Here is a 19,419-nt window from a genome sequence, read left to right as displayed (position 1 = left end):
AGAGAGAGAGAGAAGAAGGATGAGGAGGAGAAGGAGAATACAGAGAGTTTCTTCTCATACCCAAAATGGTTGCAGCTGGGCACCAGATAGAGAAGAAAGAGAAATTTTATTTTTAATAAAATATTTTTTGAAATTGAGGATTTTTAGACCTTTGGAAGTTATGAGAATTCATGTGTTATTGTTTTTTGAAAGAAATGGGGAGATTTAAACAGAAGGAAGAAAGTTGCAGAAGACCAAAAGGAACTAAGAAACAAAAGGAGAAGAAGATAGAGAAGAATGAGAAACGTTTTTCTCTTTATTATAAAATATTCTGAAAAAAAATAAAATAAAATAACATTTAAATTAGACTTATCTACTGAAAGAGAAGTATGTCAAAATTGACAACTGCCACCTCAACCTTCAAATTCAAACTTGACACAGGCATTTTAACTCAACCATTGGAGATGCTCTAAGTGGGTGACTCTTACCCAATTGTACCGAGACATTTTGTGATAAAAACTCAATACCTAATGGGTGGTTAAGTTGAGACAATATCGGTACAATGGTGAGCCACGTGCCACGCTTGTCTCTGTTTAACATGGTATCAGAGCGGGTCCATCTCTAATTGCGTCTCCAATTATCATGGGCCCGAATTTGGGTTCCTTATATTGCTATTGAAATATTTTGATTGGATTACTACCAAGTGTCCGATATGGGCCTTAGATTATATTGACCAAGTCTCCGATATGAGCCTTGTGTCTTAATTTCTATTGTGGAAATTTTATTGTTAATTAATTTCACGTGCAGTCCTAGAGTTAGGTTGCACCTGAGTGGGCGTGTTGGAGAGGAAATCCCACATTGGGGAAGTGACAAAAGAAAATATAACTTATAAGTGGGTGGGTAAGAGTTGAGATAGTATTGGTACAATGGTGAGCCACAGCCACGCTTGTCGCTATTTAAGTATTTAACAATAACCGCGTCCCATTTGCGCAAAAGAACTATAGAAGTAAAATAAAATTACTATCAAGTGAGCACACGTATGGAACCATGAATCACTGCGACAAACTTCCGACAAGAATAAGTGCAAATTAAGAAAATAAAACCAAAACCCTAAGCAAGTAGTAAACTAGTAAATAGTAAAAAGGGGTTTGGATTTTTGTGGGAACTGAACTGACATTAGGAATGATTAGTGTTGAGAATTAATGCATGGAATACAATTATAGTGATGGAAACTGTAGTATATAACCATAATGATTAACATGGAAACACAGAGCAAAGCATATGGGTTTTTGTAGGCACAATCGGAGGAAAAGGTTTTCTATAGTCTCTGGCTTTGCTTTTGATCGATAATGATGGCACTCTTTAGTAGTAGTAGTCCACTTGCGAACATGTGACCATCGCATTATCACTCTCAGGCGACATGCTCCGACATCCAAACGTGTGAGCATCATGGCTCCGATCTCAATTTCTCCGCCACCACCACCACCAGCGCCGTGTGAGGATGCAGAATCAAACCCTACGGCTTTTTCTGTGTGATCGAGATCTGATCCAGTACTAATTTCTATACGATGGCAGCATACACAATAATAGCTTGGAAAGTGGTTAACCTTTTAATTTTTTCTAGAAGCCATTTTAGCATACACAATAATAGCTTGGAAAGTGGTTGCCCTTTTAATTTTTTCTAGAAGCCATTTTAGCTTTACTGTAATTTCACATCAAGCTTTGGTAATGATATTCCACGATCCACATACAGTGTGACACATGATTGAATATATCAATCATTATGTTACCAAAGCAAAAGAAGGAAAGAAAAAATTCAGCAATTTTATGGGGTGATTACCAATTTGTACTCAGCAAAAGGTTTCGGAACCAACATTGAATCCTGTTTCTGTGTTTGTAAAAGTGCAATTTATGAAAAATAGTATGTGCTACGCAACATATTGATACGGCAAAAAGGGAAAATATACTTTTTGTTACATAAACTTGAACTTCTAGTCTATAGTCGTAACTCCTAACACACTTCACCACCCCCTTCACCACTCTGACTTGATCCCAAAGACTTTAACAAGAGGGAGATTTTGGAAGGGTTCTTGTGTGCGCCTAGATTGGCCTTTGCTTTTCTAAAGACTTCAAGGTTAGAGCTTCATTTTGCATGATTGGGTTGGGCCACTCTTTCACAGCTTTCCCTGCAAAATTCTATCACTCATCGTTCACAGGCCCAGTTTATCCTGAACAAAATGTTTGTTTTTTTCTCTTTTAACATTCATATAAAGTCCAAGTTTATCTAATAATACGATTGTGGTGCATTTTCAATGGTCGCTACTTTATAGTAGTCACGCTATACCATTCACATGAAGGGCATTTGGTCTAGTGGTATGATTCTCGCTTTGGGTGCGAGAGGTCCCGAGTTCGATTCTCGGAATGCCCCTTTTTTATGTTCTTTTCATACACTGAAGTTTGTAATTTACACCATAAAGATATCGAAGATCAACTCATTCATTTTCAATTTAGCTAGCAAATGCAAGGGAAATATATTCTGACATCCTGAAGGGCTACTTAGAAGCTTCAAGGCTTACATTCTTAATGCTTTCCTCTCAAATTAAAAACCATATTTAACAACAGTGAAAGATGTGATAAGTGAAAAGGTGTGACAATAGATTACAAAGTCCCAACTTTTGGGCATGATATTAATGGGACACAGCAGCTAGCTTCAATCTTCATCATCCTCATCATCGTCATCTTCATCATCTTCCTATAATTGGAAAACTCAATCTATGTTAAGGATGAACATAGCAACTGCTGAGACAGGGAATATAGAGAAAACTAGCTTCTAGTTGGAATCTGATTGAACTATCTCAGCTGAATTAAATCTACAATAAGTCAAAAAGTTCATGGATTCATGGAAGTCAAAAGTTGAAGTTTAATTTCTATCTTTAGACCACCAACCATCCAACCCAGCTCTCTAATCATTAGAGACTTCTTGATACTGCAATGACTCCTGAGGGTAAGTAGCTAGATTGCTTTACTTTTTCCTAAAGAAAAAAAGGGAAAGAAAACCCCAAAATGTATTTTTTAATCAAGTACCACTAACTATAAAATGGCAATAGTGGAACACTCATTTCCAAGTTCTTGACTTGTTACTTTGCCAGTGCAGTGGCAAAAGCAAGAATGAATCATGAATTTTGTGAAAACACATGATTTGGACATTAAACTAGTATAAAGTTTCTTGTAGGAATTAGAAGAAATGCAAAATTGGAATTCATTTTACCATTAAATGTTGGTAAGAATAATAAAATGCAGCTCAAACGTTCGATCTACTAATCTAAGAGTTGAATTGACAGAACCCTCGAGGAACATAAAATGATAAAACAGATATTCTCAATATCATCATGCGTGCAAGATATGAAAAATATCAAAAACCAATGTAATAGGCAGTAGTATAACATAGGCAGTAGTATAACAAGAAGTCATAGCACTGAGGATTACCTCCCCACTCTCCTCATCTTCATGGGTCACGCTGGCTTTTGGTTTTTCAGGTTCTTCATCATCATCACCATCCGTATCCTCCTGATAGAGATTTAAGAGGGTCAGGAAAGTACAGACAAAGAAACAATGAAGGGCCTGTTCCAGTCTTAGTACAAGTCAATTTTACCTGTTTAGTGTTGTAGGCATTCATAAGTTTTTCATACTCCGTTTTCCTTTTAGCTGCTTTAGCTTCATATGGAGCTTTCTCCTATCAATAACAAGTACAGAGATGAATTAGGAGAGACATGCAAGAGACTGTTCATCAAAGAAAAGCAAGGAGGAATCCACAGAAAAATAATTGAACTTAAAGATACTCGGATATAATATGTCATTTGCACTGCACTCTCTTCAGTCTCTTAGTCTTAACTAATTAATACTGTGCTAGGTTTCAAACTTGGTAAACAATCCAAGATGACAAATTCAAATTCCGACTTTAAGCATTCAGGCCCCATGTCAAGTAACGCCAACTGGCAACTAAGAACTATACTTGAATGATATTGACAAGTATACATATCAAAGTTCAGAAGTCATTGAAAACGGTTATTCAGGTTACTTTTATATGATATTTAGTACTTACTGCAGCAGACATAGATTTCCACTTTGCTCCGCCAGCTTTCCCCACCTTCACTCAAAAAGCAACCACCAGTAATCACATCAATATCCAACTCCATAAACTAAATACAACACTTTCTGCTAAATGGTAAACAAAGTAAGATAGCTGCTTACAGCTGACACAGCTTTCACATTCGGGTGCTCTTGCTTGTAAGTTATTCTGAACTCTTCACTGCATCAACATTTGAAAGCTAGCGTCTTATTAAAGGCTCTAGAGAAATAGTCAACAACGTGTTATGACTGTTATCTAATGCCTAAAATATGAAAGTACTTACAGAAAAACAAAAAAAGCACTAGCAGGCTTCTTTGGTTTGTTAGGGTCCTTTTTGGCCGATTTTGAGTTCTTGGCCAATTTTCCGCTGCTCTTGTTAACCTCAGCCACTGCCTTTCGCTTTCCCACCTTTCTGAATTGAAGGAAAAAAAGAAAGAAAAAAGAATGACACCCCAACTTCCACTCCAAAAAGTAATCAAGATGAAGTTAAATTTCGGTTTAGAGAATTGCCTGTCGTCAACAGGCTTCAATACTTCTTTCTTGTCCTTCTTCACAGTTCCTTTGCCTTTGGCAGCCTTCATTATTGTTTCTTAATAGACTGATTACTGGCACAAAGCAATTTAATTCAACATCACTGCCAAGTCCAACAAGAGCTATACTTGGTAACAATCGACAAAATCCTAAGCATGGACTTCATCAGATTATATGAGTGATCAAAGCTATAGAACCATCCTCTATCAACATCAAAATTATAACTCTAACAATCGGTGACAATCAAGACCAAGTGATCAACTTCCAGGAAACTTAAGCAAGTTATACTAATAGTATTGATCAAAGAAAAAAAAAACTTCTTTATTTTTCAGTGGTCAAACAGAGTTCATACCCAGATAAAAAGAAAAAACACAACTTGAAAAGTAGACTGATCATGCACCCAGATGGTCAAAATTGCCAAAAAGCAAATGAATTGTACAAGCAAGTCATCCACATAATCAAAGCTCAAGAAAATAGTAAATTCTAGAGAATAAATATTCAAAATTGAAAACCTAGAAGAAGAATCACATACCTCTTGTTTTGCAGAGAAGGGAAAGCAGAAGAGAAGAGAAGAGACTAGAGTAAAGCAAGTTAAAGCAAAGACAAAGCCGAAAGGTAAAGATATTTGTGTGGGAGGTGATCAGGTCCAGTAGAGAGGGGATAGATGCAAAGCAGATATTTGTGGGAGGTATAGTACATGACACCTGGAGACTTTTTGGAACTATTGAGCTGGTTGACCTTGTACGGGATAAAGCCATGCATACATACACCAAGCTCAAACACTCGCTTCTGATTGGTCCGCACCTAAACCACAGTCAAAAGAGTTTTTTTTTGGTACAAAGCAGCCACAGTCAAAGAGTTGAGGTTTTTTTTTTTTTTTTTTTTCCTTATAATTTATTTATTTATCAGTAGCTAGACGCTCCGTCACTTCAATTACGTTAATGAGTTGGTAACAAATCCATTTAGTCAATATCGAATTCACGAGGGTATCCTAGCAAAGATTTGTTTGACTCTCGCCGTATGCGCATGAATGTGAATGCCCCTCAAATTTACTGGCTACAAACTGATTGAAATTGAGACTCGAACTCTAAATATGACAGTTTTATGCTAAAATGCTCGATTAACCCTAAAACAACGGGTGGTTAAAGTGTTGAGACTTGTTAAAATTAGGTTTGGAGAGTGGATGTCACAGTCGTATTATTTTTTTTCTTTTTTTCGTGAGTGTACTCTTTCTCTGTCAGTAATAGAACAGGCTCCACAGTCTGTCCGTTGACGAAGATATCGATCTTCTTCTCAAACTGAAAAGTGAAAACAAATGGATGGGCTATAACCCATTTAATTGACTTTGGGCCAATCGTAAAAGTTGTTGGTATACTCGTTGTTGGGCCTATCGTATACCAACAATTATCAGCTGAGATGTACTTATTGCATGGCTCGACATGAATATAATTAAAAATCTCATACGAGCTGTTTTTACTAGCATTATACTTGAAGGTTGAAACTAGTCCAGTTAGCTCTTCTTCTTCTTCTTTAATTTTTTTTATTATTTATTTTTGTTTGCAACAGTAAGTTTGTGTGTATTGTTTTTTCCCAAATTAGCTCAAATGCTCAAAATCTATGTAATCGAAGTCGAACTAGGTGGAGTATAGAAAACTACGTATTTTTCTGTTCAATTATAAGTTTGAAAGGGTATAGTTAACTTTTAAATGTTTTCAAAAAATATTTCCTATTGAATTAATCGGAAATATTTGGAAATCAAACTAGAAAAAGAGTGGGATCATCTGAGTTCCACCTTTATACCGTCCACTGTATATTAAGAGTTCATAGCATAACTTCAACTAAGACTTTTGAACTAAGAAACGGAGTTCTTAGCTTGTGTATTGTACATTAAGAGTTCATAGTAACTTTAACCAACACGTTTGGGTTCACAGAATGAGGTTCTTTTGTGTAACAAAGATTTACATGAAATGTCTCTATCGAATGTGAAAAATCAACACATGATTCAGAGCACTCAAATTTGACATGAAAGACGTGGGTATCAAAGTAGGCACAATCACGTACACAAGACCTAAAAAGGAACCACATTGCAAAATTACCATATAGGGTACCCTTCCAGAATCACAAACCACCATTTCATATCCCTTCAAGCAATGTGAGGAGAAAAAAAGTTTCAAGCATGCATCCAACAGATAAGGCAAGCCAAACATTATAAGGTCCAAAATATTCACCTCTCACATCCTTCTCAGAATTTATTCCTCACCCTCTTCCCTACTTTTACATATATAGTTAACCAGCTCATTCTTCCTCTACTTAACAGTCCCACCACACCTCACTGCTCAGACCAACCATGGCCACCACCACAGCTGCCATCACGTCACGTTTCTTCGGAGCTCAACTTCAAAACCCTAGCCCTAGCTTCGGAAAGTTCCAAGCTCTCTTTAGCTTCGGCAAGAAGTCACCACCACCGCCGCCAAAGAAGGCCCCCAAGAAGCCGGAGACCGACAGGCTTGTGTGGTTCCCCGGTGCCCAACCACCCGAATGGCTCGATGGTTCCCTCGCAGGCGACCGCGGATTTGATCCATTCGGGCTGGGGAAGCCGACGGAGTACTTGCAGTTTGACTACGACGGGTTGGACCAGAACCTGGCCAAGAACTTGGCTGGTGATGTGATCGGGACCAGGATCGAAGCTTCGGACCTCAATCCGACGCCGTTGCAGCCGTACACGGAGGTTTTCGGGCTGCAGAGGTTCAGAGAGTGCGAGCTGATTCATGGGAGGTGGGCAATGCTTGGCTCTCTTGGAGCTCTAGCTGTTGAGGGTCTCACTGGTGTTGCATGGCAAGACGCTGGGAAGGTAATATTAAAGTTAATTTCTCCACGTTAAAAACTTCCTAATTTTTTGATTCGATCATAATGCAATGTGTTTAGGCGGGTCAGGCACATTATTTTGCTCAAAATTATAGATTACGGTTAAGTGCAGAAAGCTTAAGAGATCACTAGCTAAGTTAGTTTTGATCAATCGGAAATAGATCATCTTTATGAAAAATCAAGCAAGTACTCCAAAGCACCAATTTTTGTTTTTGTTTTTAATTTTTTATAAAGGCTTGGATAGGTAAGGAAGAGATCCTTCCTATCCTCTTATATTAAGAAAATAAAAACAAGAGTACAAAGGAGAGGGAGATCAAAACCAAAACCTCCCAAATGAATCAGAAAAAGCAAATATGAAACTAACGAAAACGAAAGTTTGGACGACCCAAGTAGTCTCTATTAAGTGTGCAAGTATGAAGGGTGGAATAGAGTCCCACCAAACCAAGCTCGTAGAAGTAGTACCAAAATTCGCTAATTTTTGTTTGATAAAATATCTTATTTTAAATTGCAATTGTATGAGATTATGAGCTTCACTATGCACATATTTTTTTAACAAGCTAAAGATAATTTCTTTTAGAGAATGGAATTCGCACTCTCTAATTTATAATCCACATTTATTCTTCTATTTTTTTGGTTGAAATTCTTATATAAAAACAAAGTTTTATTATTATTATTATTTTTTATTTTTTATTTTATCAAGAAGAAATTCATTAATAATATAAAGACAAAGTTTACGTTACTAAAAACAAAATTTAAATTACTAAAAAACAATAATGTAAATTGAAATCCTTGTTATTCAAGTACAAACTTGAATGAAAAACCTAAAGCAAACTTCTATTTTTCATTCATGGCTCAATATTGTCATAGCCCGGCTATTCGGGTGAGTCATTTTGTAAACTTTCCCTACTTTACATTTAATGGATTGACACCCCATTTGATAAAAACAAAAAAAAAGTTCAAACTTTGTTTCTATGTTTATCATATATATACTAACTAGTTTTCACCTATCATAGGGTGAGGTTTAAAATTTGAATTCTCTCTTCCATGATTAAGAAAGAAGAAATTGTATGTCTATTTTATAAATCTTTCAAAGAATAAACCTTCATTAAGGTAGCAAGTAGGATAAATTAAGATGATGTGTGGAGGAATAATAAACCTTATTTCCATGAGACAATGAATCGTACCTTGTATCTTGTATGCATATGGAGCTGAAATACCTATCACTGTTGTTTGCTCATCGTGTCTTCTTGTAATCCATTCAAGAAATACCTGTCACTGTTTCATGCATGATGGTCCTCGCTCCCTATTGAGGTAAGGTCGTAATTAATGATCATGAATGTGATGACAATGATAGGTAGACCATGACAAATTCAATTTAATTTCATTTGTTCTCATTTCGTTTGTCTATTAGGGCCTAAGTAAATTTCATAACTGTGGAAAACAATCTATACCATGATAAAATGGAGGACTTGTTGGCGAGAATGTTAATTTACTCATGTGTATCTTATATATATACAGATTAGTATATATGGTAGAATATTTTGTGTTTAAGATGTTAGTTGTTTCATTTTGTTCAATTTTTCCAACCATGACAGGTTGAATTGGTTGAGGGATCATCCTACCTTGGTCTTCCACTTCCCTTTAACATCACCACCTTGATATGGATCGAGGTGTTGGTACTAGGGTACATTGAGTTCCAAAGGAATGCAGAACTCGACCCCGAGAAGAGGCTATACCCGGGTGGTAAGTTTTTTGATCCATTGGGTTTGGCCGCCGACCCAGAAGAGAAGGAAAGACTTCAACTGGCTGAGATCAAGCATGCTCGTCTGGCTATGGTGGTCTTCCTTGTTTTCGGTATTCAAGCAGCTGTGACCGGAAAAGGACCTATCAGTTTTCTAGCTACCTTTAACAAATAACCAATTCACATATCAATCTTATGAGTTCATTCATCTCTCTTCCTTTATCTAGCTAAGACCTTCTCTTATATATATGCCATTATCTTTCTCTTTTTGTATATGCACATTCTTAAATAATTGCTATGATTATGTTTCCCTGTGTAATATACTGCACTTACATGCATGTACTCAGTTTTTGCTCTAAAGTCTTGACTCCCAGAAAATATGATTTCTTATGGCAGTAATTTGAAAACAGATCGAAATACTATGTGAATATATGTATTACTTATGGCCTTAATCTATAGTTCTATACTGTCCACCTTAATAATCTATGGCTCTATGCACAGCTGAGAAAAGAAACAGGACAAGAATACACATCATGTACTTAAAAAATGACCCTACAAAATGGATGAGCATTTGACTTATAGCTAGGTTGAAGAACTTGAGGACTTATAGGTTATTAGGTTGAGGACTTTGCAGAAAGAGAAGAGAGACACCTCCCTTTATCACCTCCAACTCCAATAACTCCAATAATGCTCATTACAGTAATAAACATGTAAAACAATTTGTTAAGATTTGGTAATTTATATATAACATTGCTTTGCAAATTTAGTGGGTGCTAGCTTGCCTAAAAACATCTATAGAATTCAATCTTCCCAACCCTTCTTACCCACTCCTCCCCAATCATAGCAAATATATAGTTTATTGGACAAGGGGCAATATTTGCTTCCACTAGCCTTGGAATTTTGCTAGAAAATTAATCTATGGATACTAAATATAATTTGCATTTACAAGTCAAATTCCGGGCAGGTGCCTTATTTTAATTTGTCATGCATGTACGTCCAGAAGACTTTGAGAGGTCTCTCCAAACTTCTTTTTAAAGAGCTAGATGTGCCATTTACCAAAACAAGTTAAGAACTCAATAAATTCATGAGCATATCCATTTTCAAAGGAACCCATCAAGATCAGTGATGTCTTTGTAAACACGGCAACATGCATCTCATTCAATTGGTCTGTGAGCATATGCCACAAGCATCACCTAACCAAAATGTACATAATTCCATATCTAAATAAGCAACGGTAGAGATTGTTTCAAAAAATAATTTTAAACATAAGTTTTACACGCATTGAAGCACATCACCACCGTAATAACTATTCTAAAAATTTCTCTTAAATTTTGGTCAAAATTATGATTTCCAGCCAAAAAATCATTGGAAACAGTCAAACAAGGGCGGACCTATTATACAGTACGACAGGTCCCTCTACAATTAAGAAACAAACCATTAGTTTTGGTTTTCTAATGAAGTTTGATAGGTCTAATTTACATAATTCAATAGTAATGTAATGTGAATTACTCATTTCCTTTTATGAAATTGTTAGCAAGGTATTAAATTTTTCATATTTATGATAGTTTTGTTATTTAATTATTGAGTTTTTTTTTTAAATTTTTTATTTTACCTTAAAAATTTGTATATTTAAATTTTATTTCTTGAACCCACCAAGGCACCAAGTGTCAAATCCTGGTTGATTGAAAAAGTCATGATTTTAAAGCAATTTAAAAAGTGATGGATCAAAAATATTGACTCAATTTCTTTTACGATTTTCCAAAGTAAGAAAACCGAGAAAATCATTTAAAAAAACGACTTGAAAATTTTGAGGCTTGGCACTTAGAAGATCTCCTAAAAATATTGTTTACCAATTGTGAGATTATGACACGGAAAATTTTCATAAACAAAAAGGTATTAACAAAGTTTGGAATACTTCAGCATGCCACGACTACTTCCATGACACCTCCAAAGTGCCAAATCATTTTAAGGTTGTTATTTTTTTAGATTTTCTTAATCTATAATCTCACTATCGATAAAACATAAATTTTATAATGCACTCTACTCGAAGGACCTTATAAATCTCAAAATGATAAACACGATTCACATTTAGAATTAATACTCGACAAAATACCAAAATTTAATCAACCGATTGTTCGTGAATCCAACACAAAAATGTTGAAATCAGAGGTGACGATTGCATACAACTACGAATTATGAAGACATTTTTAATCGAAAGATTTAATAGCGAGTAAAATTGGCAAAAATACCGTAGCAGACACGTCTTGTCAGGTTCCACTTTTAACATAGAGAAAGTGATACACTTGCCCAATGCGATTGCTTCTCGGTCCACATTTCTTTCAACTGCAGACTCCATTACCAGAACTAACAGAAAACCAAAGGTAATATTTACAGTGATTCTCTATTGTCTTTGTTTTATCCATTTCTTGTTGCCCAGCAGATTCATCTTCGTCAATATTGCTCACTTCTCTTTATTGAAAAGTAGAGAAATAATACATCTGTTTGGGTTTTCTTGGATTTTAACGACGACCCTTTATCTTCATCTTCATCTTGGTTCCAAAGTGTTTAGCTTTTTGGGTTGAGGGTGTGGAGGTATGGGAAGGTTGTTTGTGCTGAGTCTCGAGGGGAAGATCTATAGCTGCAAGCACTGCCGGACCCATCTTGCTCTTTGTGAAGACATAGTTTCCAAGGTTGTTGATCAATTAAAGACTCAAACTTTGATACTTTCTTTAATTTTGTGGTATTCTCTTGGATTTCATTTGGGTATTGATGAGTTGTTGCCTTCTTTTTGGGTTCTGTGTTTGTTTTTGGTTTTCTAGTTAGATAATATACATGCTGTTAGTTTTATGGAATCATGAATTGAATGGATTAGTTAATCTGGTTTTGTGATTGCAGATCAATGTTTTTTTGCTTGATTTTGATTTTTTTTTGTTTTCTCCAACTTCAAAAGTAAAGGAAGGTTAAGTGGGTGTTCAATCATGGAGAACAGAAAAATCTTTATTAGAGTGATAGTTGATCGGTTGATCCCCTTGTGGTCCTTGATGGTTAGATGGTTAGTGGGAGCTTAAAATGCTTTTATATTTTGTTTATTCTCTCTTAAGTTTGTGTGGTTTGACTAGAATCTAGGTGTTAGATGAGTAACTTGTTTTGCATATAGTTCATGGTCGAGTTGTGTTTTTGTTAAAATTTATTGTGAGAGAAGGGATGTCTATAATGTATGGGGATCCTATATCATCCATGGGAGTTTAAATTCTGTGCAAACATAATGCTGCATTGGATTATCTTTCTTGGGGGTTGGAGTTTGCAAAGAACTTGAATCTGGTTTTAGTGAAGAGGATAGCTGGGATAAATTAGAGAAGCTGGCTTATGAGATAGCTGTTAAAATTTGGGAGTCCCAGCACTCTGTAATACGTCATGTCATGTGAGATGGTGTTTGTGGTGCTGTATTAGGCATATTTAGAGGCTGTGATCAAGTAGCATAGGAACTACCAGATTTTGGTGGTTTGTTGCTTTCAAGTGTCTCTTCACTTCTACAGGTTAAGTTGGCTTCTCAAGCTTCCTAGCAAGAAGGTCATAGTGTTTGGTTCTGGCACATTCTGATGTTTGAATTAGTTGTGTCCAATCTTTCATGAATGGGTGTACTTCTGTACTCAGATATGTCTGTTAAGAACATTCAAATTAGAAGTGGTGCTACTCGCCTATATTTAATATTCAGATAAGTAATGGTGATTATTAGCTTATACTTTGATATTAGTTCAGAATTAGTAAGGCCTGCTTAGATTTTTCTTTGATGCAGTTGTCACTTCTGTAGTGTCCTTTTCTTTTGGAGTGTCCGAGAAATGTTGCTTGGTAGTTTAGTTTCAGTAGAGACACATGTTCTGACTACATCTTTTGCTTGTGTTTCATTCAGTCTTTCCAGTCCAGGCATGGGAAGGCTTATCTCTTCAGTAAGGTGTAAGTTTTTCTTGATGTTTGGGAGCCTTTTCCTTGTGTGATGGTGAAACCAAATAGCTTCAAGCATTGGTCTCGAAGTCTTATTTGTCATTTGTAGACTGTTAAGTTATGTGAACACAACAGAAATATAAATTAATCCATGGGGATGGAGTTACATTTCCTATAAGAATCAGATATAGGATAATCAACTATAATCAGCAGGAGCAGAAACAGCCTTACTCATTCAAAAACTATTAGTCTGTTATCTGCTTGCACTTGGTTGCTTTCAGATATGTGATTATCATCTCCATTTATGTTTACAGAGTGAACGTAACTTGTGGAGAGACTGAAGAGAGATTGATGATGACCGGGATGCACACTGTTGCTGACATTTTCTGTGTTGGATGTGGATCAATAGTGGGGTGGAAATATGTAAGATCAGAAAGCTTGAATTGGATTATCATGGCTTTGTGTATGTTTCTTCTCTGCTGTTACTTATTTTGAATTTTTGATGGCTTCTTTTAGGAGACTGCTCATGAAAAGGGCCAGAAGTACAAGGAAGGCAAATCCGTCCTTGAGCGGTCAGTAATCAGTAGACTAATGGAGGAAGAAACTTTGATTTCTAATCTAATTTGATTTCGTAGAATAGGTTATGAGTTTCGTTCTTAAGCAGGGTGAAGATATCCGGTCCGGAAGGAAACAATTATTGGGTCAGTCATGGAGCGCATATCGGTGGCAGCGATGCAGATGACGCTTAATTGATTAACATTCAAGACTTTCACATTCAATTGTACATTCTCTAAATCTCATTGTTCTTCGTCTTTTAAGTCATGTAAAATATCAGACTGTCGATTTCGTCATTTTCGGCAATTCTCTGCACTTTCCTTCAATAACATCAGTGTACAACATTTGATTGTTGATTGTGATTCACTTCGTATTCAACTTTGTTCTTAATGTTTGTCCTCCTCCGAACTTTCTGACTGTTTCTGCCTTCCTAATAGCCTTTGTTCTGGACTTTTGGTCTCTCTCAGTTCTGGACTTTCATGACATTAAAATATCAAAATTAAAGGGGACAAAAGAAAGACCCTAAATTCTTAAATTTTTTTTCCGTAAAATCTGGCGGGAAATACATTTTTTGATGACATCAAAATGTCAACACTCAAGGGGGACCCACTCTGAAAATCATTTTTTTACCACTTTTTATAAAAATAAAAAAAAGAATACCAAAAAGAGGAAAAGCACCCACCTTTTTCTTTTATTTATATATATATATTTTTTCTTTTTTTCTTTTTGGGTTTTGTCATTTAGACACTAATATATAATGATCAATTATTCAATTATGACCCAGTTGCTTTAAAATCTCTGAAAGAGACCAAATTAGGTAGAGGGCCTCTATCGCCTTATTGTTCATCACCCAAACATGTGCTCCCTTTTACTAGAGCTACTCGAACCTTGTGAACATCACTCTTTTATCGTTTTGATATCCGGAGTTCTATAAAATCCAATTCATTAGTTAAGACTTGAGAGTGATTCTTTCAACATACAACTGGTTTCTATATAGACCCGACTTAAAATGTAATGAAAGTAATAGACACATAAATGTATAAGAAGAAAAATTCGGAATAAAGTTAGAAAAAAGAGTTTTTGGTTTTTGTTTTTTTGGCAAGAAGAAAAAGGAGTCGTCTTTCTGCAAATGATGGGTATTTTGTCGCAACAGCTGCTCTAAAAGGCAAAGCAACTCTTACAAATTTACAAAGCTGTCATGTACCCAGCAAATATTGTAATTTTCAACCAGAAACCGATTCAGTTGAACAAAAACTTGAACATCAAGAAACAAACAAACAAACTGCAAGATGAATCTGGGTGTCAGGAACGTGTATACTAGTTCTCACTTTTATCCCCCGCTAAAATGATCGAATATTCAATTCACTTCCAATTGCAATTCATAAATCTTTCATTTGTGATGAAAGCCATTTAGGGCTCAATTGAATAAACCATTCGTTCAGCGAGCTCTTCACCTACAACTTCTGTGTATCTACTCAACTGGGATTCCAAGTAACTTAGTTCTGTGGGACCAAAAGCTTGCTTTATATCCTGCCAGCAGAAATACCCAATGTCATGAGTAAATGAAACCACAAAATCAATAAAGGCTGAAAGGGGTTGGGTTTTGAGGGGAAGTTTTAGGTAGATTGAAATAAAGGATCTGATGCTTTGAGACATAGTATAATACTGACAAAGATAGTTTGAGGATACATACCTTGAATCTCACACGAGAACCGTTCAACCCGATTAAAATGTTACCGGCATCTCCATTTTCTACATCAACATATGCCAGATGTGGTTGATTGTCAGAGCTTTCATATTCAGGCTCAATCATCCCTTCATCATACATTCTTACCTCACTATCTTGGCCAATGTCATCATGTTGTATTTCCATGACATCTTCAGAAACATCGAGTGATGAGGAGTCCCTATCTTGAGAGATGGTACAATCTGATAAAACAGCATACTTGTCTCTATCAAGCAAAGGCTTGGAAATATCAAAAGGAACCCACCTGGATAAAAATTTCAGCTTGTCAGCCACAAAAACTTTTAATGTCAGGGTACTAGCTAGATTGAAGCTTGTCTCTCAACCTGAATATTTATCACAAATATTGATAGAGCTGACAAAAATTAAAATGGAATGGCTTCACCTCCTCGAATCATAGTGATATGAGGCTTTTGAAATCAAGCTTAGATTTTGAGAAATGGATGCAATTGGATCCTGAATATGTAAGTACACTGAGACTATTAACAGCTCTCCACAGTCAGTGGCCAATTGATGGAGGTACAGAGACACTTACCGGTAACGAAGAGGGCACAGTAGCTCGGACGGGCGATACGCTGCCTTATATCTCATCTTACTGCAGGAGTGGATGTAGTAACCAAGATAATAATATTGAAGAGTGGGGCAATGGAGTTGATTCTCTTTCACCCAATTTATTTCTTGCAGTGCTGAATACTTCCCTAGTGATAGGAACGCAAAGTCTGGATCCCAGAATAAATATTTACTGGACAAGCATTTAGGAAGAATGTCTATAACACCAACTGCAACAAGTTTGCCATCAATTACATATTGCTGATGGAAAGAGCCAAAGCCACATGGGGGAACTGTACCATCATTAGTTGGGGGAATATATATTAAGGGAGTATCAACTAAGAACCTCCTATATGAGCCTTCTGCAACATGGGCAGGGGTATCATTATGCACCATCATTTGATATCTTCTATATAAGGCATACTCTTCTGAATCAAAACTGGACCTTTTAAGACGAATCTCAAGCCTCCGCCTCTTCACCTGAGTACATTCAGAGTTATTTTTCAAACTGCAGCCTTTACTTTCCGACATGGAAGCAGATCTGTTGGAGTTGCTAATGATTTGAGCACTTCCATGTGAGGGAGCAGGTTTCGTGGCAGAATAAAAATTTAAGTGTCCATTGCAAGCCTTTACTGATAGACCAGAAGTGTTCCCCAAATGATTTAATGAACTTTCTAGCTTCTCAGCAATGAGTTTTGGAGACAACCCATTCTCCTCTGCAATGTGTCCCAATTGTCTTCCCTTGTGGGATTCCTTATATTCTGGTAGACACCGTCTTATAGCAGCTGCTAGTTGAAATGCAATATTGCTGGAGTATAAGAGATCTTCAGACCCTTCAGCTAATAGCTTTCTTTTGGCTTGCAAAACCTTTTTAACAGAAGCTTTAGGAGATTGAATGTCAGGAAGCTCCCCTCTTTCTGAGCATGAACGAAATGCTTTATCAACTTGATCTGACAAGTAATTCATAATTTTCTCTTCCCCATCTTTCTCTCCACTGTTGTTGGGAGCTGAGCTTGAAACTCCAAGGGGGGTCTGGCCACGTGTATCCTTGGACGCATTTGGATCCTCTGTAGACTCCCCTGGCCGTTTACATTCCAAGGCACCATCTAAAAACCTAGGGATAGATAAAAAAAGAAGTTAAAATTATAAGACATGCATGTCTTCCAACAACTTAATATTGATATGAAATTCATATACAAGAAAAAGCTAGGCTCACTGAAACTTGAGAGTAGTTGCCATCAAGGCATCAATTAACTGATAACCACTCAAAACCTTAAATCTTTACAGAAGGTACACAATCATAACATTCTAACCTTCTAATCTGTTAAGCAACTAATGAATCATCTGAAACTCACCGAAAACAAGCTCAACATACCTCTGCATTCGTCTAGTCACCCGAAGCTGCTCTTTCGAAGCAACAAAATCATCAGCTTTCAAGCGAATAGTATAAGCAGGGCAGCACGTTTTTTCCATCTCCGGTTTGTACAGGAAACAACCAGATCTTCTCCAACCCCGGTCAAGAAGATCTAGCAACATCAAACAACCACCAACAAAAAAAAAAAAAAAAAAAAGCAAGATAAGACTGCATCATGATATCTCTCTTTCATGGTTAACACTACACTAACACAAAATCAAGCCAGCAAAACCAACCTTGATAGTCATTAATCGTAACGCTCTGCGCCCACAGACCTGCAAAATCAAACAACAAGAACTTAAAAACAAAGGCAATGACTGATCCGGCAATCAAATTGACAACGAATTCAGGCGATTTCAATTCGCAAATTCTTTCACATAATTCCGAAACTCAGTTCTAATTAGCGGAACGGATCAACCAAAACTGCGAAGCAAACGAGTGGAAAATAGAGAGGATTAGATGATGGAAGGGAAAGACGAACCGTGAGATATGCTGGTGCGAGCTTTGGATTTGCAGTAGCCGCAGGTGCTTCTGTTTTTGCCGTAATCGACGACGACGGTCTCGGCTCTGTGGTTACTGTTGTTGTTGTTGCTGCTGCTTCGGCTGCTGCTGCTGGCCTCGCTCTTCTTCATCTTCCCTGCCATTTCTCAAGAAATTCGATTCTCAGCTCAGGCTAGGATTCTTCTTCTGCAGCAGCGGCGACGGGTTTTGAGCTATCAAACGACGTCGTGCTGCGGCACGATACCAACCGTGCGACCCTCTCTACTGATCTCGCCGGCTCCGGGTTTCAATTTGTTTTTGATTAATTTCGGCTTATAGGAAAGGAAGTAAAATACTTTTCTTTTCTCCGGGGAAATTAAAAATGGAGACCAGCAAACGCGGTATTTTTATTTATTTATTTTATTTTTTTGATTCTTTTCTTTTCTGAAAACACGTAACTTGAGACTTGATCATGCATTTATAACACGTTTTCTTATCTTGAAGACTTGAATGACTAATGGATGAGTAAGAATAGATTCTTAAAGTTACGATGATGGATAATTCAGTAATTTACCTTTCACGTCGTAGTTAAGTTAACAAAATTCAAAAATTTAAAAATTCAAAAAAAAACTTGATACATAACGTTATTTATTCGGTTGAATAGGGAACAATTAATGAGAATAAATTTATGAAGGTACACCATGTGGTATAGATATTAGAAAGAGATACAATATGAAGGTATTTGTACCAATTTTAAGTGTGATATTTACTCTTATTTTTAACTCAAAAACATTTGTAGTTTTGTTGAATTGTTTTTGTCACCCATTGTTTTAGACTTTTAGTTTGAGCACATTGGACCGTGGGTAATATCCTAATATGAAAAACCAACAAAATTGACCATTATCCCAAAGAGTAGGAAAAAAACAAGGGAACTAAGCACATTTTTAGTTTTTTACAATGATGTTATAAATATGAAAAAAATATATATATTTAAGTATTCTTGACACTGGAAAGCTCAAAAATCTAAAAATAATCCTCACAAGGAAGTGTATATCACATATAAAGTCTAAAGAATATAAGCTTTCTGAAACTATCATTTGCATTAACATGTCTTTTGGATCCTAAAAGTACAAATAAAGAGTCTAATAAGTAACAATGTAAAGTTAAAACCAAGCATAAATAATTAAGTGAGAACGTAAACTCAAGACTATGTACTTTGAACATAATAATGTAATATTTATTGTTATTAGTCTATAAATAGTTTTTTTTGTTTTTGTTTTTGTTTTAGTTCAAATGACTTCCATTGATAGAACGGTTCGAACAACACATACAAATGGTCCATATAGACACCCGGTACCATTCACTGTTACAAATCTTGCTCAATTATTCAAATAGCTTGCCAAAACTAAACCTAAATTAGGCTCACAAAAAATACTTTTGACTTGAGCCTCCCTTTGCCAATGCACGCAATTGTGGTGCACCAGAAGGAT

At 36.3% G+C, this 19,419-nt stretch overlaps 4 protein-coding genes and 1 non-coding gene across 8 annotated transcripts; 3 read left to right on the top strand and 2 right to left on the bottom strand.

Moving 5' to 3' along the window:
- Positions 1–2,335: 2,335 nt before the first annotated feature.
- On the top strand, positions 2,336–2,407 carry TRNAP-UGG. Its single transcript has one exon. It is a non-coding gene; the product is annotated as a tRNA-Pro (tRNA).
- Positions 2,408–2,457: 50 nt separating this feature from the next.
- Positions 2,458–5,329, bottom strand: LOC112182958 (high mobility group B protein 1). Of its 2 annotated transcripts, none has more exons than XM_024321531.1 (8): positions 5,172–5,329; positions 4,619–4,713; positions 4,392–4,520; positions 4,231–4,288; positions 4,082–4,126; positions 3,632–3,712; positions 3,466–3,546; positions 2,458–2,731 (listed from the first exon to the last, which is right to left on the bottom strand). In XM_024321531.1, exons 2-8 carry the CDS (start codon positions 4,687–4,689, stop codon positions 2,690–2,692), a joined length of 507 nt encoding a protein of 168 aa, XP_024177299.1. In that variant the 5' UTR covers positions 4,690–4,713; positions 5,172–5,329; the 3' UTR covers positions 2,458–2,689. The 2 variants fall into 2 exon arrangements, with proteins under 2 accessions (XP_024177299.1, XP_040370630.1); XM_040514696.1 differs by having other exon boundaries at positions 4,619–4,706; positions 5,172–5,317.
- A 1,564-nt stretch (positions 5,330–6,893) lies between these two features.
- Positions 6,894–9,605, top strand: LOC112182382 (chlorophyll a-b binding protein CP29.3, chloroplastic). The gene is made up of 2 exons (XM_024320877.2): positions 6,894–7,490; positions 9,100–9,605. Exons 1-2 carry the CDS (start codon positions 6,987–6,989, stop codon positions 9,418–9,420), a joined length of 825 nt encoding a protein of 274 aa, XP_024176645.1. The 5' UTR covers positions 6,894–6,986; the 3' UTR covers positions 9,421–9,605.
- A 1,864-nt stretch (positions 9,606–11,469) lies between these two features.
- Positions 11,470–14,120, top strand: LOC112182954 (protein yippee-like). 2 transcript variants are annotated; one of them, XM_024321520.2, is made up of 6 exons: positions 11,470–11,626; positions 11,808–11,935; positions 13,156–13,199; positions 13,502–13,610; positions 13,704–13,759; positions 13,852–14,120. In XM_024321520.2, the coding sequence occupies exons 2-6, from the start codon at positions 11,840–11,842 to the stop codon at positions 13,934–13,936; spliced, it is 390 nt and encodes a 129-aa protein (XP_024177288.1). In that variant the 5' UTR covers positions 11,470–11,626; positions 11,808–11,839; the 3' UTR covers positions 13,937–14,120. The 2 variants fall into 2 exon arrangements, with proteins under 2 accessions (XP_024177288.1, XP_024177289.1); XM_024321521.2 differs by having other exon boundaries at positions 11,487–11,626; positions 11,733–11,935; positions 13,852–13,942.
- A 742-nt stretch (positions 14,121–14,862) lies between these two features.
- LOC112182953 (arginyl-tRNA--protein transferase 2) lies at positions 14,863–18,360 on the bottom strand. Of its 2 annotated transcripts, XM_040509955.1 has the most exons (7): positions 17,931–18,360; positions 17,686–17,724; positions 17,411–17,561; positions 16,022–17,149; positions 15,577–15,733; positions 15,436–15,494; positions 14,863–15,272 (listed from the first exon to the last, which is right to left on the bottom strand). In XM_040509955.1, the coding sequence occupies exons 1-6, from the start codon at positions 18,091–18,093 to the stop codon at positions 15,468–15,470; spliced, it is 1,665 nt and encodes a 554-aa protein (XP_040365889.1). In that variant the 5' UTR covers positions 18,094–18,360; the 3' UTR covers positions 14,863–15,272; positions 15,436–15,467. The 2 variants fall into 2 exon arrangements, with proteins under 2 accessions (XP_040365889.1, XP_024177287.1); XM_024321519.2 differs by having other exon boundaries at positions 15,436–15,733; positions 17,931–18,359.
- Positions 18,361–19,419: the final 1,059 nt, after the last annotated feature.

Source organism: Rosa chinensis, chromosome 1 (assembly GCF_002994745.2).
Source record: "Rosa chinensis cultivar Old Blush chromosome 1, RchiOBHm-V2, whole genome shotgun sequence".
NCBI classification, from domain to species: Eukaryota; Viridiplantae; Streptophyta; class Magnoliopsida; order Rosales; family Rosaceae; genus Rosa; species Rosa chinensis.
Note: the sequence above shows the minus strand (reverse complement) of the source record. Positions and strands in the feature narration are given on the sequence as shown.

Coding starts and splice junctions, on each gene's coding strand:
- LOC112182954 (XM_024321520.2), top strand. CDS start 11,840: ATGGGAAGGTTGTTTGTGCTGAGTCTCGAGGGGAAGATCTATAGCTGC. Junction 11,936..13,155: donor GTGAAGACATAGTTTCCAAG/GTTGTTGATCAA, acceptor TGTTTCATTCAG/TCTTTCCAGTCCAGGCATGG. Junction 13,200..13,501: donor GCTTATCTCTTCAGTAAGGT/GTAAGTTTTTCT, acceptor TTATGTTTACAG/AGTGAACGTAACTTGTGGAG.
- LOC112182953 (XM_024321519.2), bottom strand. CDS start 18,093: ATGGCAGGGAAGATGAAGAAGAGCGAGGCCAGCAGCAGCAGCCGAAGC. Junction 17,725..17,930: donor TCGCACCAGCATATCTCACG/GTTCGTCTTTCC, acceptor TTGATTTTGCAG/GTCTGTGGGCGCAGAGCGTT. Junction 17,150..17,410: donor GTGACTAGACGAATGCAGAG/GTATGTTGAGCT, acceptor ATCTATCCCTAG/GTTTTTAGATGGTGCCTTGG.
- LOC112182382 (XM_024320877.2), top strand. CDS start 6,987: ATGGCCACCACCACAGCTGCCATCACGTCACGTTTCTTCGGAGCTCAA. Junction 7,491..9,099: donor CATGGCAAGACGCTGGGAAG/GTAATATTAAAG, acceptor CAACCATGACAG/GTTGAATTGGTTGAGGGATC.
- LOC112182958 (XM_024321531.1), bottom strand. CDS start 4,689: ATGAAGGCTGCCAAAGGCAAAGGAACTGTGAAGAAGGACAAGAAAGAA. Junction 4,289..4,391: donor AGTGCTTTTTTTGTTTTTCT/GTAAGTACTTTC, acceptor ATGTTGATGCAG/TGAAGAGTTCAGAATAACTT. Junction 2,732..3,465: donor AAGATGAGGAGAGTGGGGAG/GTAATCCTCAGT, acceptor TTCCAATTATAG/GAAGATGATGAAGATGACGA.